We start from the raw sequence: 20,828 nt of genomic DNA, 5'->3' as shown, positions 1-20,828 counted from the left end.
AAAGTAATTGATGTTTGTAGTCAGCAATGGCTCCAAAAAAGCACCTGGCATAGTGAATTGAGAGCCTGGAAAATTGCCAGATTAGCACCCCTGGAAGAGAAGGTCTTTATAGCTAGGATGTGTACGGTTTGAATATCAGAAATTGAAGTATTCTTGCTCATTCAGTAAACAAATGAATTGCAAAAAATTTTTGTTAGGCTTTGTGGAAGGTACAGAGGGAATACACCCCTATTCTTGAAGAGAAAGAAATAGAAAATTAAGATCAGTAGTATACGGACAAGCATGATGATACTTTGAATTCAGAAGCATGAATGAGGTGTTGGGCAGGGGGAGGCTTCATAAAATGATGGTGGGTGAACTGAGCCTTCAGGGGAGAAATAAGAGTTTGAAAGAGAGGCATCTATAAAAAAGGACACAGTGATATGTTGGTAAACCTTAGTTGGTGGAGGACAGATTTTAGAGGCCTTGAATGTATATGAAATGGTTTGGACTTAATTGAGGCCATTTATAGGTGAAATGAGTACTATTTTCTTATAGTTATGTGTGTACATATTGTTAATTCAGTTAATAAGAATCATTAGATCTCTGCTGTCCAATTTGGTAGCCACTTGCCATATGTGGCTATTTAAATTGAAAGTAAATAAAGTTTATTTCTTTAGTTGGGCTTGACACATTTCAGGTGCTCAATAGCCACATCTGAGTGGACAGTACAGATAAAAAAACATTTCTTCAATGCAGAAAGTTCTGTTGGACGGCATCTCACTAGTTGTTTATGTGAGGATCTATAGCAGGATTTATAAGTTTAAGAATAAAAATGTTGTTTGAGTTTTATGATACATGTTTCGTAAAAGATGTAAAAAATATGAATTAAGAAAGAATCAGTTTGAATTTACTAAGAAATCTTTTTATTGAAATAACTCTGAGTGATTTCGAATTTGTTTTCTCACTTTGGATTTTTATATTTAATTGAAGGTCAGAGTACTTTTAAATTGAGAGTTGAATGTGAGTGTTAATCCAGGGACTTGTTATATCCTGATCTTTTTAGTTGATTTCCTATTTAATTAACGATCTCGATTAAAAGTGCTTTAATACCATTGTAGTGATGAGTTTTGAATCTCAATGAACAATGGGTTTAAAAGAAAATGTGAAGACTTTATTATAGAGTAGGTACTTCTGCATTACTGATTATTCTAGGATTCACTGGTATTTCTTTTAAATTGAACATCAGAATGAAATAAACAAGTCTTTGCAAACTTGAGGACTAATATTACAGAATCAGTAGAAGAGACAAGACTAATTTATTAATTTATATATTTCTTTTCAAGGACTACAACTCCTGGAGAAACAAAACTGCTGGCTTCTGAAATCTATGACATTCTTCAGTCTTCCAATATGGCAGATAGTGATAGTTTCAATGAAATGAATTCACGTCGAAGGAAAGCTCAGTTCTTTCTGGGAACTACAAACAAACGTGCCAAAACAGTGGTTTTGCATATAGATGGTCTTGATGATACGGTAAGACTTTACAAAAGGTTCTTAAGATGGGAAAGAGAAATATGTTAACTAAATAGTTTCCTTAGTGTCATCTGCTAACAGTCTTTAAGAATAAGTCCTAATATCAATATTTTATGTTGATAAAGTAGGGCATTTTATGCTAATGGGGTCAGTTAATCAGAGGACATAATAATTTTAAATATTTATGCCCTAATAATAGAACTTCAAAATACATGAAGCGGAACTGACAGAAATGCAGAGAGAAATAGATCTACAGTTAGAGCTGGAGATTTGAATACCAATCTGTCCATAGAACAAGTATACAGAAAATCAGTAAGGGTATAGAAGACTCAAATACACTAATAACTAACCTAATTGATATTTATACAGTACCCCACCCAACAGCAAGATAATATTCATTCTTTCAAAGTACACGTGGGACATTTACCAAGATTGCCTGCCTGCCTCTCTTCTTCCCTCTCTGCCTCTGTGCCCTCTTTCCCTCTTTTCTTCTTTTTTGTTGCTTGATTTAGGGTTTATTTTATATATATTTTAACTTATCACAGTCTAACTTCAATTAATATTACAGTATTCTCCCCTTATTTGTTGGAGATACGTTCTAAGACCCCCAGTGCATGCCTGATAAGCAAATACTACTGAACCTCATATATATTATGTTTTTTCTTGTATATAACATACCTTTTCACTTAAGGGAAGCACTTTACGGCTTCTCTTTGGCATATATGAATTGCCAGAATTACTAACTCTGTGCTTTGTGGCCATTATTAAGTAAAATGAGTGTTACTTGAACACGAGCACTGCAATGTCATGACAGCTGATCTGAGAACCTAGAGGACTACTAAGTGACTAACGGGCGGGTAGCATATAAAGTGTGGATACGCTGGACAAAGGGATGCTTCATGTCCTGGGCAGGACAGAGCAGGATGGTGTGAGATTTCGTCATACTACACTACTCAGAACAGTGCGCAATTTAAAACTTATGGATTGTTTATTTCTGGAGTTTTTAACTTAGTATTTTCGGACCACTGTTGACTATGGGTAACTGAAACTGCAGAAGGGGAAACCTCAGATGGCGGGGCTACTGTATATGACTTCATGTATAGCATAACACTTAAAACCCTCTACACTTCCTTTCCCTTATCTCTGCCTTTGTGCTGCTGTTACTATATGTTTTACTTCTGCATATGTTATAAACCCCAGAGTACATTATTATTACATTAAATATTCTTTTTAAAAAATTGTTTTTCAGTTTTTTTTATCATGGTAAAATAGCATAAAATTTACCATTTTAATCCTTTAAGTAAACAGTTCAGTGGTATTAAATACATTTATAATGTGCAACTGTCACCACCATACAAATATGTATGTACAACGTTTTTTCTTGTAAAACTGAAACTCAATACCCATTAAACAGTAACTCCCTTGTCTTCCTTCCTCCTAGCTCACCACTACTCTGCTTTCTGTCTCTGATTTTGAAAAAGTCTCTTTTAAAGACATTTTAAAAATAAGAAAAAGTAATTTCTGTCTAACCACATTTTTACCATTTCTGGGGCTCTTTATTCCTTTATTTAAATCTGGATTTTCTTCTGATATCATTTTTCTTCTGCCTGAAGGACTTCCATTAACATTTCTTGTAGTAGTTTTAGGTCTTCTGGGAATGAATTCTTTCAGGTTTTTTTTTTTAATTAAAATAGAATTCATGTACTATAAAATTAACATTTTAAAGTGTAAAATTCAGTGGTTTTAGTATATTTACAGGATTGTGCAACCATTGCCATTGTCTAGAGCATTTTATCATCTCAAAAGGAGACCTGTACCCATTAGCAATCACTCCCCTAGCCCCTGACTTTTACTTAGCATGTTTTCAAGGTTCATCTCTGTTGTATCATGTATCAGTGTATCATTCCTCTTTATAATGTTCCATTGTATGAATATACCATATTTTGTTTATCCATTCATCAGTTGATAAACATTTGGGTTGTTTTCACTTTTCGACTATTCTGAATAATTCTGCTATGACCATTCATGTACAAGTTTTTGTGTGGATTTATGTTCTCAGTTCTCTTGGGTCTATTCCTTGGGTCTATTCCTGGGTGTTATAGTAATTTTATGTTTAACTTTTTGAACAGCTGTGGCTATACCATTTTATTCCCTTCAGCAATCTATGAGGCGTCTGGTTTCCCCACATTCTTGTCAACATTTCTTTTTTCTTTTTTTTTTTTTTAAATAGCTATCCTATTAGATGTGTATGAAGTGGTATCTTATTGTGGTTTTGATTGGCATTTCTGTAATGACTAGTAATGTTGAATATCTTTTCATGTGGTTATTGGCCATTTATAGTGGTTGATTTAGGGTTTATTGCATACATCTTTATCACAGATTTTTTCTTTAGGAGAAATGTCTATTCTTTGTATATTTTAAATTGCTTATGTCTTTTTATCATTGAGTTCTATTAATATCATATATTATAATTCATATGTTAAACCATCCTTTCATTTCTAGGATAAATTTTAGTTGTAGCGTATAATCTTTTTAATATGATTCTTGATTTGATTTGCTGGTATTTTGTTGAGGTATTTTGCATCAATATTCATACAGGATATTAGTTTGAGTTTTCTTATGCTGTCTTTTTTCTGGTGTTGGTATCAGGGTAATTCTAACTTCATAAAATGAGTTAGAAAGTGTCTGGATGAGTTTGTGAAAGCTAGACATCATAGACATTGTTAATTTTGTGAAGAATAGACATTTTAATTCTCTTAAACATTAGCTAAAGTTCACGAGCGAAGCCATTTGGTCCTGGGTTTTTCTTTGTGGGAAGTTTTCTGATTATTAATTTATTCTCTTATTATAGGTCCATCCATATATTTTTTTTTTCTTGAGTCAGTTTTGGTAGTGTTGTCTTTCTAGGAATTTTTCTCTTTCATTAAGGTTATCTAATGTGTTGGCATACAATTGTTCATAGTATTTGCTTATAATCCTTTTGTTTTATTGAGGTTGGTCATACTATCCCTTCTTTTATTCCTGATTTAAGTAATTTGAGTCATTTTGCTCTCATTTTCTTGGTGAGTCTAAATAAAGTTTATAAATTTTGTTAGTCTTTTTCAAAGAACCAACTTTAGGTTTCACTCATTTTTCTGTCCTTCCCCCCTCCCCCGCCCCGCCCCATATTCTATTTCTGTTTTTTTTTTCCCCCTGTTTTATTCTTTATTATTTCCTTCTTTCTGCTTGCTTCAGGTTTAGTTTGCTCTTGTTTCTTAGAATGGAAAGTTAGGTTATTGATTTGAGAATTTCTATTTTATAGAAATAAAGTCTCCTCTAAGCACTGTTTTCTCTGCATCCCATAGATTTAATATGCGGTGTTTTCATTTCATTCATCTCAAAGTATTCTCTAATTTCTCTTTAATCTTTTCTTTGATCCATTGTTTTTTAGGAGTTTGTTGTTTAATTTTTAAATATTGAATTTTCCAAACTTCCTTCTGTTACTGATTTCTAATTTCACTTCATGTGATTAGATAGCATTATATGATTTCAACCCTTTTAAATTTTTTGAGGCTTGGTTCAATGGCCTAACATGGTTTGTTCTGGAGAATGTTCCATGTACACTTGAGACTGTATGTACTATTGACTGGAGTGTTCTGTAAGTGTCTGTTAGGTTTAGTTGGCTGTTGGTGTTGTTTAAGCCTACTTTTTCCCTGCTGATCTTTAGTCTAGATGTTCTATCCATTTTTGAAAGTTAGGTGTTGAAGTCTCCAATTCTTTCAGTTTTATGTATCTGAAAGCATCTATTTTATTTTTCTTTTTGAAAGATATTTTTGATGGGTATAGAATTCTAGGTGACAGTTTTCTTACAATACTTTAAGTCACTGTTGTACTATCTTCTCCCTTGTATTGTTTCTATTAAGAGTTTCTTTTACCACTCCTTTTGATCAGTTTGTTTATGATGTGCTTTGGTAGAATTTTCTTCATGTTAATTTAGCTTCTTGGATCTCTGGGTTTACAGTTTGCAGCAAATTCGTACAATTTTTTCTATTATTTCTTCAAGTACTTTTTCTGTCTTGCTTTCCCCTCAGTCTCTCAGGAATTCTTGTTATATATATTCAGCTATGTGACATTGTCCCACAGCTCACTGATGTTCTGTTAATTTCTTTTAAAATGTTTTTTAAGTTTCATTTTGGATAGTTTGTGTTGCTGTAGTCACTAAATTTTTTTTCTGCAGGTGTTTAATTTGCTGCTAATCTCATTTGGTGTATTTTTCACCGTAGACATTGTTTTATTGTATCTCTAGAAGTTTGATTCTTGTATCTCTTTAATGTGTTTATACTTTATCTACTCTAGACCATACAGAATATGGTAAGAATAACTGTTTAATGTCCTTGTCTACTAATTCTACCAATCTGTTATTTCTGAGTGTTTTTGTAGATTGATTTTTCTAATTATAGATTATATTTTCTTCTTTGCATGCCTAGTATTTTTTGATTGGATGGCATATGCTGCAAATTTTACATTGTTGGATACAGCATGTATTTTGTATGCAAAGCCTTTAAATATTCTTGAGTTTGTTTTAGATCAGTTACTTGCAAACAGTTGGATCTTTATGAGGCTGTGTTTAAGCTCTGTTAGGCAGGACCACAGCACCCTTTAACCTAAGGATAATTTTGCTGCACTACTGAGGCAATACTCTTCTGGGTTCTCTGTCCATGCTCCATGTATGTCCAAGTTTTTACACCTTTATTTATCCAAAGTTATATACTTTACATATTTAGGGGTTGCAGTTGGTGAATTACTACCCATCTTTTTAGCTGTGCCAGTTAGGTTACATTGGATTATACATAGCTTTTTCTAGTTGTGTTAGGATGATTAGGCTTCAGGATTCAGTAAGTAAGGGTGAAGGGAAGCTCTTCATATGCATATTATCCGTAACATTGCCAAGTAAGTTAACAACTAACTGTCTTACTGAAACTGGGGCCACAAAATCCTGAAAAGATTCTGCTAAGCAGGTTCTGCTAACTAAATTGATTGAATGGAAGATATTAAGATATATAAAATATCACCAATACCATCTGTTTAATTTTAATGGAATTATACTGTTTATTTTTAAAGCTAGCCCAAATGAAATAATAAAACCCACACGAAAATACAGGCCAATATATTTTAAGAATATGATTGCTAAAATCCATAAAGTAAAATATTAGCAAGTTAACTCTAGTACTGTACTATAATGTTAGATAACATTTTTTAGTGGCATATCCAGGTGCCCAGTATATACCAGCCAATATTTTAGGCACCAGGGATACAACAGAGACCAAAATAAGCAAAAGTTCTCATAAATTTTATGTTTGACCTCATTAAGCTAGTATCATAGTTGGAGGAGGCAGACAGTAAGCCAAGGTGTATACTATATTAGAAGTGGTAAGTTCTGTGGAGAAAAGTAAAGGGAAGGTAGATAGGGACTACTAATGGGTGAGATGGTAGGGCTGCAGTTTTAAATAGGTTGGTTCCGATAAACCTGGAGAAACTGACATTTCAACAAAGACTGGGAGTGTGTGAGTCAGTGGATATCTGTGAAGGAGTGCATGTTCCCAAGAGAGGGAGCCATAAGTGCCAAGGCTTGAAATATCAACAACTAAGAGTATATAAGAGTAATGAAAAGATGTTCCCTACTAGATCTTAAAATGTACTGTTAATTTTCCATAATTAAACAATATGTTCATGATGAAAAATATTGAAAAAAATTTGGAAAAAACAAAACCCTGAAGCTAGTGTACATTAGAACTTAACCTATGATAAAGGAAGCATCAGACACCAGCAGGAAAGGGGTAGGTGGTTCAATAAATGGTGCCAGAAAACTGACAGTTTTGCAGGAATTGTAAGGGAAGGGGAGAGGGCATCTTATCAGACATTAAAAATTCAAAATGTATTAAAAAGTTAAAACTACGAAATTAAAGAAATCTGAACATGTAACTGATCTCTTTAAGGACTTCTTTAAGCAAAAAGACAGTAGAAGAAATTGCTTTAGGAAAGATCTCTAGTTTGACAGTAAAGTTTTTGTTTTGTCAAATATAATCTTAGAAGGTAAAAAAAAGTTGAAAAATATTTGTAATGAATAACTGACAGCAGGTTAAAAATCAACAAAAGAAAATCTAATAGGAAAAAATCCCTAAGGAGATAAATTTCCAATAAATAATATCAGCAAACATTTATTGAAATACAGTGATCCTTGTGATGTGTTAACTCATTTATTTCTCATTATATGGTTGGTCTAATTATAGCCCCAATTTATAGATGAGACTGAAGCACACCAAATATAAAGTGTTTCCCAGGGTCATACAGTTACCAAGTGAAGGACATAGATTTGAACCTAGGCAGCGGGTCTAGCTGCAGAATCCCACTCTTAACCACTGCTTTGGACAGCTACACATGGAAACATGTTTAGTCTTAATAGTGAAGCAATGTACATTATTTTTGTGTATGTATCAAGGCTTTCAGAGGTTCTTCCTGATAATGGATCCTCCAGGCATTTTTCCCTTTGCTTTAATTTGCTCAACTGCAAAGCATGCTACTATGTAGTCTTTAGAAATTGGAGACAGACTACTGTCTATGTTCTTTGAATTGATACTCTCTTAATAACACACACACACTTTTTCTTCTATTCATTGTCAGGCACTTAACCTTGACTCATCTACATCCTTGCCCCACTTACAATTTTATCTACTTATGATTCTTTCAACCTAATCTTGACCTCATATCCCAATCAAGAGGGTATTCATCCTTTGTGACTAATTCTTGATCCTGTTTGCTCTGTTGAAGATCTCGTTTACCTGGAAATGGACTATTTCTGAGATCAAATCTTGGAATTGAATTTACCCTCTCCACGACCCTGAGGCTTTGCCTGTTGCAAATGTGGGTTAATTTTCTGTCAAAATAAAGATGAATTGGCACCAGTTCCCTAATGGAGCCTTGCAAAACCCAGGGCTCAGCAGTGCAGAGTCCAGGAACAGTGCACTAGATGAGCCCCTGTGGGTCTGTGTGCTGCCATGCGCAGCCGTACCCCAGACCCTTGCCTGAGTAGTGTTGAAATGCAGAAGTGAAAAAGTAGTTTAAATAGGGAGATAAGCGAGTATATGAGTTGTTTCTAAGGATGTGAGACTAGGTTTGAAGACTGATTTTATTCAATGGGAGAGAAGAGTGAACTGGGTAATTTGAAAGCACTGTGTTTTAGGGTGTTATCCAGTGACTTGGGGTCAATTGCAGATTCCTGTCCCCTTGAACCTGGTCTCAATACAGAACAGGAAAATGTAGGTAGTGATTTGACATGTGGCTGGAGGTGGAGGGAGGGATGAGAAACTAGTTACTTCTTAATCCATTTTTTCCTTTGCATCTTTTGTTTGAGATGACCATTGGAATACAAGTGGATATATCTGTAGACAAATGAAAATAAAATTGTATTGGAGATATATGTCTGTGCTTCCCTCTGGTAATGACGGCAGAAATGATGAGAATAGTCTACCGAGAGACAAAGTAAAAAGAAAATCCCTTAGTTTTAGGCACTGGACCTTAGAGATAAAATGAGACAGAGATGGAATAATCAGTGGTGTAAATGGAAGATCAGGATAGTGTATTATTAGGAGTCAAAGAGGCATTGAAGGGTATATTCTATATTGTGTTGCGAGAGGGAAATGAGAACCAAAAAGATACTGATAACCTTGAGAATGCGTTGGTGGTACCCATTGAGAATGCCATCAATGAAGGAGGCAGTGATATTTATTAAATATCAAGTACTTTAAAAAATAGTGACTCAAACACTGAATGTTCACTAATTCTAATTTCAGTTTATTAGAATTTAATACTAGAGATTTTTAAGCTACAGCAGGGGTCAGCAAACCTTTTCTTTCAAGGGCCTGATGTTTTAAGTTTTGCAGGGCATATGGTCTTTGTTATAACTGCAACAGAACAAAACTTTCCTCAGACAGTATGTCAGGATATGGGTGTTACAAAAACAGCTGGCGGATTATGGTTTGCCCACCCTTGAGCTAGGGGAACCTCTGCTTTTCAGCATTTTTTCTGTATTAGCCTTTCATTCTTTTTGCTTTGAGATTCAAATTAACATTGGCTAACTTCTTATTAAAATTATTAAAACTAAATATTAGTGATGAAGCCTGAAAAAACCTAGCAGGAATTAGTATTCTATTGATCTATTATAAAATTTAATAAACTTGGCTAAGCATCACCCTCTTCGTGCCCTCTAATGTGAGAAGGTAGAACTGGAAAAGAGACATTTGCCCCCGTGGTGTCCCCCTCCCCCTAGATATAATGACTAGTTCAGTGTGGTTTGAGTTGATTTATTCCCTTTTATTATTCTGCCAGTGTTAATAACAATTTGCTTTTTTTCAGTCTCGGCGAAATCTATGTGAAGAGGCTTTGTTAAAAATTAAAGGTGTTATTAGCTTTACTTTTCAAATGGCTGTTCAAAGATGTGTGGTGCGAATCCGTTCCGATTTGAAAGCAGAGGTTAGTATTTTAAATGGCTGAATATGCTTGAGGTTACAGGTAACAAATCAGTGTTCAAAATTGTCTGTTTTTATCCTGGCCTAGGCTTTGGCATCAGCGATAGCATCAACCAAGGTTATGAAGGCTCAGCAAGTTGTGAAAAGTGAAAGTGGAGAAGAGGTAAAAGCTTTATTTAGTTTTATTTATACCCAACTCCAACTCTCGATTTATTCTCTAGACTAAAAGTTGCCAAGTATATAGGAATGTGGTTGGGTCAGAATATCTTAATGCTTCTTGTTAACAGTCAACTCTTAGAAATATAGAGAGCTCTTTTGTGGATTTCACCTTCTTTTTATATCATATTTTTGTGAGTTTCAGACTGTTGTTTATTTTAGTGATGTCTTGATGGTATTATATAGAAATAAAAAGGCTTCGTGGTTTCCTTGCATTGGTCTTTAAATGCTTTCTAACCTTAATTAGTTTTGCCAGTCCAGAAAAAAGAAGTCCAATCCCACCATTAGGCAAATATATCCAGTGAAAATCTTTGCCTCTCGCTACTCTTTCCACTAGCTTTGTGATAGGGAAAATGAATCTATGTGGCTTTAGCTCATTTGAGTTCCCACAAAAAGGGGGATTCATTGCCCCTCCAGAGATCTATACAGTAGCCAGATACTTCCTTTTGTCTTATTTAACATTTTTAAAAATTTATTTTTAATTACAGCTGACATACAATATTATATTAGTATCAAGTGTATAGCATAGTGATTGAACATTTATATACTTTACAAAGTGATCACCACAATAAGTCTAGTAACCATGTCACTGTACATAGTTATGATATTATTGACTCATTCCCTGTGTCGTACAGTACATCCCTGAGACTTATTGTATAACTGGAAGTTTGTGTTTCTTAATGCCCTTCCCACCTAACCCTGTCATCTTGAAATAGACAGAGATTGCACATTTATTCCTGGACCCTCATCAGTTTTCATGTGTAGTTCTGCCTTCCTGTGCTTACACAGTGCTCAGCAGTGGGGCCTACCTCTGTGTAAGAGGAACATTTTCAAAGAAAGAGAGCCCCCCCAAAATACTTTGGTGATTGGAATGAGGAGTAAAGTAAACCTTTCACTTCTGGCCTATGTCAGGCTGATTCGTAATACTCTTCACATGTTCTCTGTGTCAGATGCTGGTTCCATTCCAGGATACGCCTGTGGAAGTAGAACAGAACACAGAGCTGCCCGACTACCTGCCTGAGGATGAGAGCCCCACAAAGGAGCAGGACAAAGCAGTGTCCCGGGTTGGCTCCCACCCAGAGGGTGGGGCTAGCTGGCTGAGCACAGCCGCAAACTTTTTGTCGAGATCATTTTACTGGTGACTTCAATTTGGGGCTCGAGGACTGTGTGAACGAACAGGGGGCCAGTTTTCCAATGTTGTGGTTAACTGTCAAGTGCAATTTGCAATAAGTTATCATGAAAAGTTTTTAGATTACATGATTGTGTATGCTGCATTTTACATTTTATTGGACATTTTGCCCCACTAAGTGGTAAAAAGGACAGAAGGCTACAGGTGGAGTTGCTTTGTTGATGCAGGTATTATGGTTTTGGTTTTCTTTAATTGCCTCACTTTTTAAAAAACATGGGTCCATTGGTAAACCAAACACATATGTGCAGCTTTACATTTTATTTTACATAAAGCACGTGATTAGGAAAACACATTTTCTCCTCAAGCCTCAGGACCTATCTGAAGAGAAGTTTTTTTGTTTTTTTTTTTTAAGCTCGAGTTGTGCATGAATTACTGAACATTTTTCTCGGCTTTTCTTCATGAAAGATACTTGCTTTGGTCCTCTTCACTGAAAGTTGAAAACATTTCTCATTATCCCCCTTTTGTGCCTTTTTTTATTTTGCCAACCATGTTTATAGAAAAGACATTACTAATGACATTTTGTGAATTAAAATATATTCATTTGAATGTAGCAGTCCCCTAAAAATATAACTCTACAAAAAATTTGCAATCTTATATGTTATCAATAAGATTAACACAAAATCATTCGAGAAGAAGGAAATATATATATCAGTGAAGTGCTGTTGAGACTGTTTGAATGTGACCAAATGTGGTTCCTGTTGACTGCTGCTCAGTTTGGTTGATATCAGCTCTTGTGAATTATGTCCACCATAATATTGGGAGCAACTGTAAATGGTCTCTAGGCCTTACTTTGTGACTATATACTCTCCCAGATAGAAAAAAAAAGTGTAGGGAACTGACAAACTTGAAAAAAGAAAACAAAAATCAGATGCCTATATGCCATAGTGCCGTTTGGTAGAGTTTAACCTTAACCCATGATCGCTTGGCAGATGCCTATTCAGTAAGTATTTCCTTGTATTGCCTTCTGTGAATTTATTATGAACTTGGCAGTTGTACTGAATGAAAAAAGACTCAAATTTGTGCTTATAAAGAAATAAAGCGAGCATTGGTTTACTTAATTTTGTTTCCATGTCCAGACAGAAAAAAAGAACTTCAGTGAAGGTAAGATAAATATAAATATATATATATACATATATATTTTTGGTAGGTAAAAGCTAATTGTATATATGTAATGCTTTATTGCATTTCTGAAATATTTGGCAACTGAAATTTTCCTTTTGGAAATCCAAATCCTGATAAATTTTAATGCTAATACGATTAAAAACTAATAGAAAGCAATTGAAATTCTTTTTCATCAACATGTAAAGCTGCTGTTTTACTGCTTGGAGAATGTGAAATGAAATTTGGACCCCGGAGGATTTCCTTGCATTTTCAGCACTTCTCTTTTAGAGGAAATTAAAAGAATCCAGTGTCACTGGAGAAAAATTACTGTAAAATACTTCACTAACCAGAATCTCGAGTTCACAAACATTGTGACTTTCTGGAGGGAGGGGCACTGAGGGTATTGAGAGAGAGAGTTTTTCATATGTCTGGGCTAATTCAGGTGACGCACACAACTGAAAATATAAGATTTCAGGGCATGTATTGCTTTAAACGTGTAATACAACTTGCTGTCAGAACCAGACGTGTTGAAGAAAGAAAAGAAAACCACCTCCTTTCTATAGCCATTAAAACAAAGTTTACTGTTCCATTTTAACAAGCTTAAATTTTATTTTGCATCGCCACACATCTGCTTATTTAAAAAACTACATCCCTTTGGTAGCAATGGTTCAGTACAAGTAGGTATTACAGCTTGATGTTTGTGTGTTCTGATTCTAAGTGTTCTTTTATTTCCAGGTCTAATAAAAGGTAACATAATTAAAATTGAATGGTTATTGCATTTTTGTGGTATAAGCATTATTGATTACTCTTAAGCCTGTCTTTAGCCACATTGCCTGGCACCTTCTCCTAGCTCCTTTGCAGGTACGTTACTGGACTAATTCCCGTGAGTCTTATTCGTCTCCTTCCCAGCCTCACACCTTCCTTCCCCCGGCTTTGGATTCGTCGCCCCTTTACATACACTCATTGTACATTTATCACATTAGATTGAGATTGTATCTACTAGTGTCTCTCCCTGCTTAGCTCTTTGAAAAGACTCTTTAGCTGTACCTGGGTAGTAGCAAGCACTCAAATATTTTTTTAGGCAAATGAATTTTTTTCAAATAAAAGTAAATAGAAGGTGCTAATTAACTTGGGCAAATTGGAAAAGTGACAGGTTGTATTATTTTTTTCTAGGCATGTTTGTTTCTGATTTATTCAATTTATAGTTTGTTATTTGGTTTTTATTTTTATTTTTTTGAAGTAGCAGAGGGGCATAATACTTGCTCCATTGAATGAAGTTAGGATTAATTTATAATATCCTGATTCTTACAGAATTGTTATAGAACATTTTTATATATTATATATATCATGTGCCATATATGATATATATATACACACATATATATAGTGGTGTTTTTGATTTCTTGTTTTATAACTTACTAGCTGTGTAACCTTAGGTAATAATTTAATCTTTAAGGTTTTCCTTCATTAATAAAATGGAGATAATTTCTCTACTTCCTGGGTCATTATTAGAATCCAGTGGCATCATGAATAATTTGAAAACTAAAAATTTGCAAGTGTAAGATGGAATTATTGTTACAATAATTTGACACAATTCTCTTGTCCTTGATTCTCAAGTAAAACACTATATCTTTGTAATCATACTTTATCTGGGTCCTTATCTTTCTATATCCAATCAGAGGGACTTTTTTTGAGGCTTAGTCCTCAGCTATTTGATTTTTATCTAAATGTTGTCCCTTGAAGAATTTATCTGTTGTCAGGTTTTCAATTAGCTCTCAGTTATCTAACTTCAAAGTCTCCATTCTACCATGATTGATAGCTCCCTTTCCTTCTCTGTACCTATCAAATGTGAAGTCCGAATTTTTATTTTAGAAACAGACTCATGATAGGCATGCAATAGATTAAAAAGAAAAAAACTAAATGAAAAACTAACTCTGTATCCAGCACTGTGCTAGGTGCTTTACAGATATTTACTCATTTAACCTTTAACAACTACAAGGTAGGTACTTTTATATTTCATTAGATAGATGGGAAAAATAAGATAAGTAACTCATTGGTCCCAGATCACAGAGCTAGTAAGTAGTGAAGCTAGGACTCAAAGCCAGGCAGTCTGGCTTCTGAGTCTCTACACTCTTAGAAGGCAGCCTCTATCTTAGGTGCCTCAGCTGTGCCTTTCCAGTCCAGCCCCTTCCACTTGCATCATGTCAAGTGACTTAATCCAGGTGTCTGTTAGAAATCAAAAACTCTCTCGAGACCAGAAAAAGTTAGATATGTGAAATAAGTCAGGTTAGGCCACAGCATAGGAAAACACATGGAGAACACCAGGCCTGTCTAAGGGAAAACTGCCTTTTCTTCACATGGCTTGTGGACTTTTAACAGTATGGAGTTTCTGGACTTTGTGGCTCTTCCAGACCCTAAAAACACTGCCTGAGCCACGTGAAAAATGTCTGTGGGCCAGAAATTGGCTTCTTTTTACTTCTAGCGTGCCACATTCTAATCTATCAGATTAAATTTAATAGTATTGTCATTTTCTGCTCTAATGTCAACAGAGACCTACGGATTAGTTTGGACTCTATCTAGCACCAAAAATGCCATCAGTTTAGCCCCCAACCTAGTTTTTCATACATTGTGTAGCATTATTACACATTTTTCTATATGCGAGGCACAGTTGTCTATCCTATTGTTACAAAAACTGTCTGCTTATTTAGGCTTGTATATTATAACCTAAGTTTTCCGTATTCATCCTACCCTTCAGGTCTTCACTCATATTCTTTGCTACCTGAAATTTCCTCGTTTATACTCTTAGGTCCTTTAAAATATTAAGGTCGATATACTACAGAATGCATAAAGAAAACAGATCACCTGCCTTTCTACAACATAGCCAATATTCATAACATTTTTTAGTTTATTTGAATTTCCTTTTTTCTGTTGGTAACAAATATACACCAGATTTTTAACGTGTTCAAAATAGGCATCCAGTGAACAGTGACTCTCCTTAGTCACCTGGTTCCTCTCACCAGGAACAGGCATTGTTATAAATTTTGTATGATCATCAGGAATATTCTATAAATTTACCAACTTTTTCATATTTTTTTTCCCATACAAGTGGTAACATAATGCCCTGCCATTTACCTTTTTCACTTAAAATGTATCTTAGAAATTTCTCTGTATCCTATACAAAGCAGCTTTCTTTCATAGCTCCACAGTGTCACGTTATATTAATGTCCTACCACTTATTTAACCAGTGTTTTGATTGTAGTCCTTTGCTCTTACAAATAGTACTATGTACGCCTTTCTGTAGAATGAATTCCTAGATATAGAACTGTTGTCAAAGGTGTGAGTGCTTTAATTTTGACAGTTCCCGCCTCCTTAGAGATTACTCGTTTCCCCTCTCACCAGCAAAGTATGAGAGTTCCTGCTTCCCTTCAGCCTCTCCAACCGTGTTATCCCATATTTAGCCCTTTGCAGTCTAAAAACGGTATCTCTTATGAGTCAGAGTGAGCTTTTTGAGTATTTTTTTTCTGTCAACTGTCTCTCCTTTTTTTATGTTTTGGTGGGGTGGGGAGAACAATTTGATTTTTCTTACCTGATGTATAGAAGTTCTTCAACATGCTAAAAAGATATATTCACTTTTTTAATAAAAATATTTTCAACTTGCAGTATATCCCACTGCTTGTTCTATAAATCCATTATATCCTTGTGATTATGATTCCTTCTTCCTCTCAACTGCTATAGTACTTTGGAACCTTTCATTTGTGGTCTGTTTCTTTCCATAAGTATGTTTCTTACTGAGATCAAGATCTGTAAAGGGAGGGAGTATTTGCTATGTTTTCCTAGAGTTTGCCCACTGTGGAGCATAATACTATGTGTGCTGAGTTTGGAGAGTGTTTACGAATGAGTTGTGGTGAAACAGAGTAATATTTGGATATTGAGGAGATGGGTATTTGGTATTTTGGTTCTACTCTTGTCTAGATCTTAATTGCACATCTACATTACTGCCACTGGCTTCTTAATAACGCTTAGCATTACTAGAGTACTTACTTGTTCCAGGCTTTGGACAAGGTCCTTTGTTTTATCCCCTTTAACCATCACGATGACAATGGTCCAGTGAGCTGGAGTTTTTCATACTCATTTTACAGAGGAAATTGGAGCTTAGAAATAACGTAACTGGAGTCAAATACTAATAAATTTCAGGGTTGGGATTTAGATCTCACAGGTCCTTTTTAGTGACTAAATAGTTGCTGAAATAATTATTGTATATTTTTATTATCTACTGTCCTGGCTATAAACTTTTAGTGACTTTTATTGTGTCAAATCTAAATTATTCTTGTTTTCAAGGTTCTCTAACCTGCCCTACTCTCCTACTGATGGACCTGACACTCTTATTTTTAATTAAATTGGCATCTTTAGTCTTCAGTAAATGCATTATTCTCATCTGGAATGCATTTTCTTCTCAATTGACCAAATTCTATCTATTATTCAAGAACTGGCTATTCAGTGGAGCCTTTCCTGTTTGCTTTGGCCCCTGACAATCTCTTTCCCAATGTTGTAAACTTTCAACACCTAAATGGTGTGATGTACCTTTGACCACTTAAGTACGTCATTTGTCTCTTCATTTTCTAGGTTATGACAGCAGAGATCAGTGTCAAAGCTTGTGTTCCCTCTTTTGTACTGCTCTCTTCCTTATCAAGCCAAATTGAAGCCCAAGTCCGAGCCTCCTCATAACTGGTGGCTTCAGGGCCAGCCTGTTTCCTGTGGTTCTTTCCAGCCTTTAATGGCTCTGAAACCCTATTCTCTTCTGCTAAGCAGTTTAATGTGAAAATGTAACTTGTGTAAATACCCATTTTCTCATGTTTAAATGTTTCAGGTGGGAGGATATTAGGGCACATTAAAAATAATAATGTGTAGTCTGTGCGAACAGGAATATTCCGGTTATCCAGTGGCAGCAAAATAGATCGATGGAAAATATACTTTCAGGGGGTAAAGTAATTTTGTGATTGGTAGAAAAAAGAAATTTTTAGCAAAAGATAAATGAATTAGAAGATTGACAGGCATAGAATGAATTCAAAATGATAGGAAATCAAAGAAGATGGAAAAAGGACATACATGGAAAATCAGCCATCGTGACCTTGCCAGTGAATGAAAAATAGGTTCAAAACAAATGTAGGTGAAAACCTTAAGGCAGACCAAAAAAGCTGAGCCAGAAGTCAGGACTCAGTTTCGGGAGGTAAACTTTTAGGGAAAAGAGCATCATTACCTCTGAATGCAGAAACAGAGAAAAAGTACTGCTTTAAGAAAATTTGTATGTAATGAGCTTTGTAAAACAAACTTTATGCACATGGGCATTTACAGTTTAGTTTTGAATTTTAATATTTCAAATTCCTCCAGGTAGTGTCTGTTTTTCAAAAATTAGATTCATATGACACTTAAGGAATTAAAGCAAGACATACCTAATGGGAACAAAACCAAGTGTTTCTGGTCCTGCTGCAATGGGAATTTAGTTTAAATGATTAAATTCAGTAAAAAAAAATAAATAAATAAAAGAAGCTAAGGATAATATAGATACTTCTGGGTGAAGATATTTATCGTGTTTGATATAAGGACTGCTAGTCTTGAACATTTTGTGGGAGCAGTGTGTAGTATGCTCTTGGAGATGACAATCTATGGGAATCTTCTCACCTTGTAACTGGATAGTAAGAAGCACTTGTAAGCTGGTATAAGGTAATGAGTTAAAGAAAAATGTAATCTAAATTAAGGTCCTGGTCACTGAACTATTATTTTTAATCCAGAATGAGAAAGCCGAGCAGCCTATTTTCTTCAGTATAGAATTTCTTAGTGATATAAATAGCACAATAGGCCAAGCAGGTGTTTTATCGCCTCGGCAAAAGTTATCCTAGAGATATAACTTTTATATTAGAAGTTATATTAGGAAAAAAAATCAAGGTAGTTTCCTTACTCTATGGTACAGCGTTTCTGGTTGGTGAAACTCAAGGGAGACAAAGTGATAGAGAAGTGCCAGCAATTACCGACTCACGCTGAAGGGATCACAGGCTTCTATTAGGGTGTATCGCTCTTAAGGGTATTTTTTAGTTACGTTATTAAAGTCAGTTATTAAATAATTGAAACTTATATTGTCCCAGCCATGGTGCTAGTTGGTGGAATTCGAGACACATCCTGCATGGGGCTCACAGTCCTGGGAAGGACGATCATGGAGCAGATGACTGCAGATGTGATGTGCCAGGAAGTGGTGAAGGAGGTGTAGAAGACCTGATGGTTGGGGAGGGGCTCGAGGGAGTCGGGGTAGGCTGCTTGGAGAAATGAACGATTAAGTTAGAACTTACATGATGAGCCGGAGTTAGTTGGCCAAATGGGAAAAGGAGACTATTCCAGGCAAAAAGAAGTACTTTGTGAAGTTATAAGAGTGAGGCTGCTCTGTTGAGTCTAAGATGAGACTGGCGTATTGGTGGAGTCCAGAGAAAATAAGACTTTAGGCCCTTTGCTTTAGTCTCTGAATATTATGTTTTCTCTTAATATAAGTAGTTCAATTGCTATTAAGTATTTGTACATTAATAAACTAATAAAAGCTACCATTTATTATGCTTCATAGTTGCTAATTGCTTTTTTCTAGTATTCATCTAATCTTCAATCTCATGAGGTCTGGTGAAAAAAAGTAGACTTTACATATGAAAAAACTGAAGCATGGGTTTGGTAATTTGCCTAAGGTGAGGTTATGCAGGCTACAATTTGGAGAATGGATCTGAGGATACCAGATTATGTGTAAGGCTCGTACCATACTTGAAATACAGCAGTACTGGTGGCTTGGACCCAGGTGAGTAGCAGTGGGGATGGAAAGAGGTGACATGTTTGAGTTTTTTTAAGGTAGTATCACAAAAGGTGACTTGTTCTTAGGGGAGACTTCCAGAATTCTTAGTAGCTTCAGTGATGGGCTTGTTGGCACTGAGCTGGAAGACACTGGAAGAATAGGATAATAGGCAAGGGTGTCGATTTGGGATCCAGAGTTGGGTGTTATAAGATGGGAGAGACTGAAATGTTTAAACGTTAGTAAGATGGATCCAAGAGAGATAAGATATTGGAATCCAGAGTAGGGGTAGAAAGACTGGCCTTTGATAGATAAACTCTCTGGGTCCTTCTCTAAGGCTGAAAAAGGACTTGCTGGATTGGCCCATTAGGAAATTTCTTATGTTACTGTTCTTAAATTCCTACTGGATTAAGAAGGCAAGTTGAATTCTATCTTAAGGTTATTTAAAATTAACCAGAAAGAACATGCATAGTCATAATAATTTAGTCACTCATCAACATGGATGAATTAATTTCCATGAATGGTTATCAGACTCCTAGATTACCATCTGCTTTCCTGGTCCTTTCACGTGATCCTTGGCATCTAGTTCAGTGGGTCTCAACTAAATAGCATGGTGCATGGTGCCTCCTATTTGATGGCAGATATACATCATAGATTTGGAGTTCCTTAACTTTGAAATTCTCCTTTATTTTAGCCCAAGTAGTATGACCTATTCTAACAAACTTTAACAACACATATACCCCCAAATGTTTGGATTCTATAGATTTCCAGAATCTAGACCACAATCAAAATAAAGTTACCAGAAAGGCAAGAATATAGTTCAAAAATTTCTCAAGGTATTGGTAGGGGCAAAAGGCTTAAATTAAGCAATGAATAAGATGAATATAAAAATTTTAGAGCTAGCAACCATTCACAAGCATAAATGTTTTAGGATGAATGAAGACACCTTTGATAGTTGTAATAAGCTTGCACCGTTATTTGATATGTTATAAATTACAGCTTCTATTATGTAAACATGGAATTATGTTGGTATGTGAGTTTTGTGTAATGGGTGTCACACATTTCCTGTATATTTTTAAATTCTCCAAATTAAAAATATTAATCCAAAACTCTAGAAGTGAAAGTCATCAGGAGAAAGGCAGCTATTTTACACTTTTTGCAAATTATGACTGCTGTTCACCTGTTTCAAAGGAATGCATAGGATGCTTTTTATAAGTGTTTGCATTCATGTATAATGTACCTTTTAGTGCCTACTGTAGAGGAATGGTATTGACTTTAATTTCAGTTGTCTGCATTTTCAAAACAATGAAGACATATCGCTGACCATAAAATAGAAATAGCAACCATTCAAAATAGTCGAACAGTTATTGCATCATTTACTCTACAGAGGCAATCTCATTATTAAATATAGCCAGTTTATGTACATATGTAGATGCAGGGATCCGTCCTTATAATTTGTAACTACCAAATACACAACTGTAAT

General features: G+C 35.1%; 1 protein-coding gene across 1 annotated transcript in view; it reads left to right on the top strand.

The window, feature by feature from the left end:
• The window catches only part of ARMC1 (armadillo repeat containing 1), a 31,927-nt gene extending 18,635 nt beyond the window's left edge, over positions 1 to 13,292 (top strand). The window contains exons 4-7 of the mRNA XM_039841769.1: positions 1,326 to 1,515; positions 9,907 to 10,023; positions 10,108 to 10,182; positions 11,186 to 13,292. Coding sequence (XP_039697703.1) covers positions 1,326 to 1,515; positions 9,907 to 10,023; positions 10,108 to 10,182; positions 11,186 to 11,377 — 574 coding nt within the window. The 3' untranslated portion in view covers positions 11,378 to 13,292. The remainder of the gene's footprint in view (positions 1 to 1,325; positions 1,516 to 9,906; positions 10,024 to 10,107; positions 10,183 to 11,185) is intronic.
• The last annotated feature ends 7,536 nt before the right edge of the window (positions 13,293 to 20,828 follow it).

Source organism: Pteropus medius, unplaced genomic scaffold (assembly GCF_902729225.1).
Source record: "Pteropus medius unplaced genomic scaffold, Ma_sr-lr_union100, whole genome shotgun sequence".
NCBI lineage: Eukaryota > Metazoa > Chordata > Mammalia > Chiroptera > Pteropodidae > Pteropus > Pteropus medius.
This window is presented reverse-complemented; position numbering and strand designations above follow the sequence as displayed.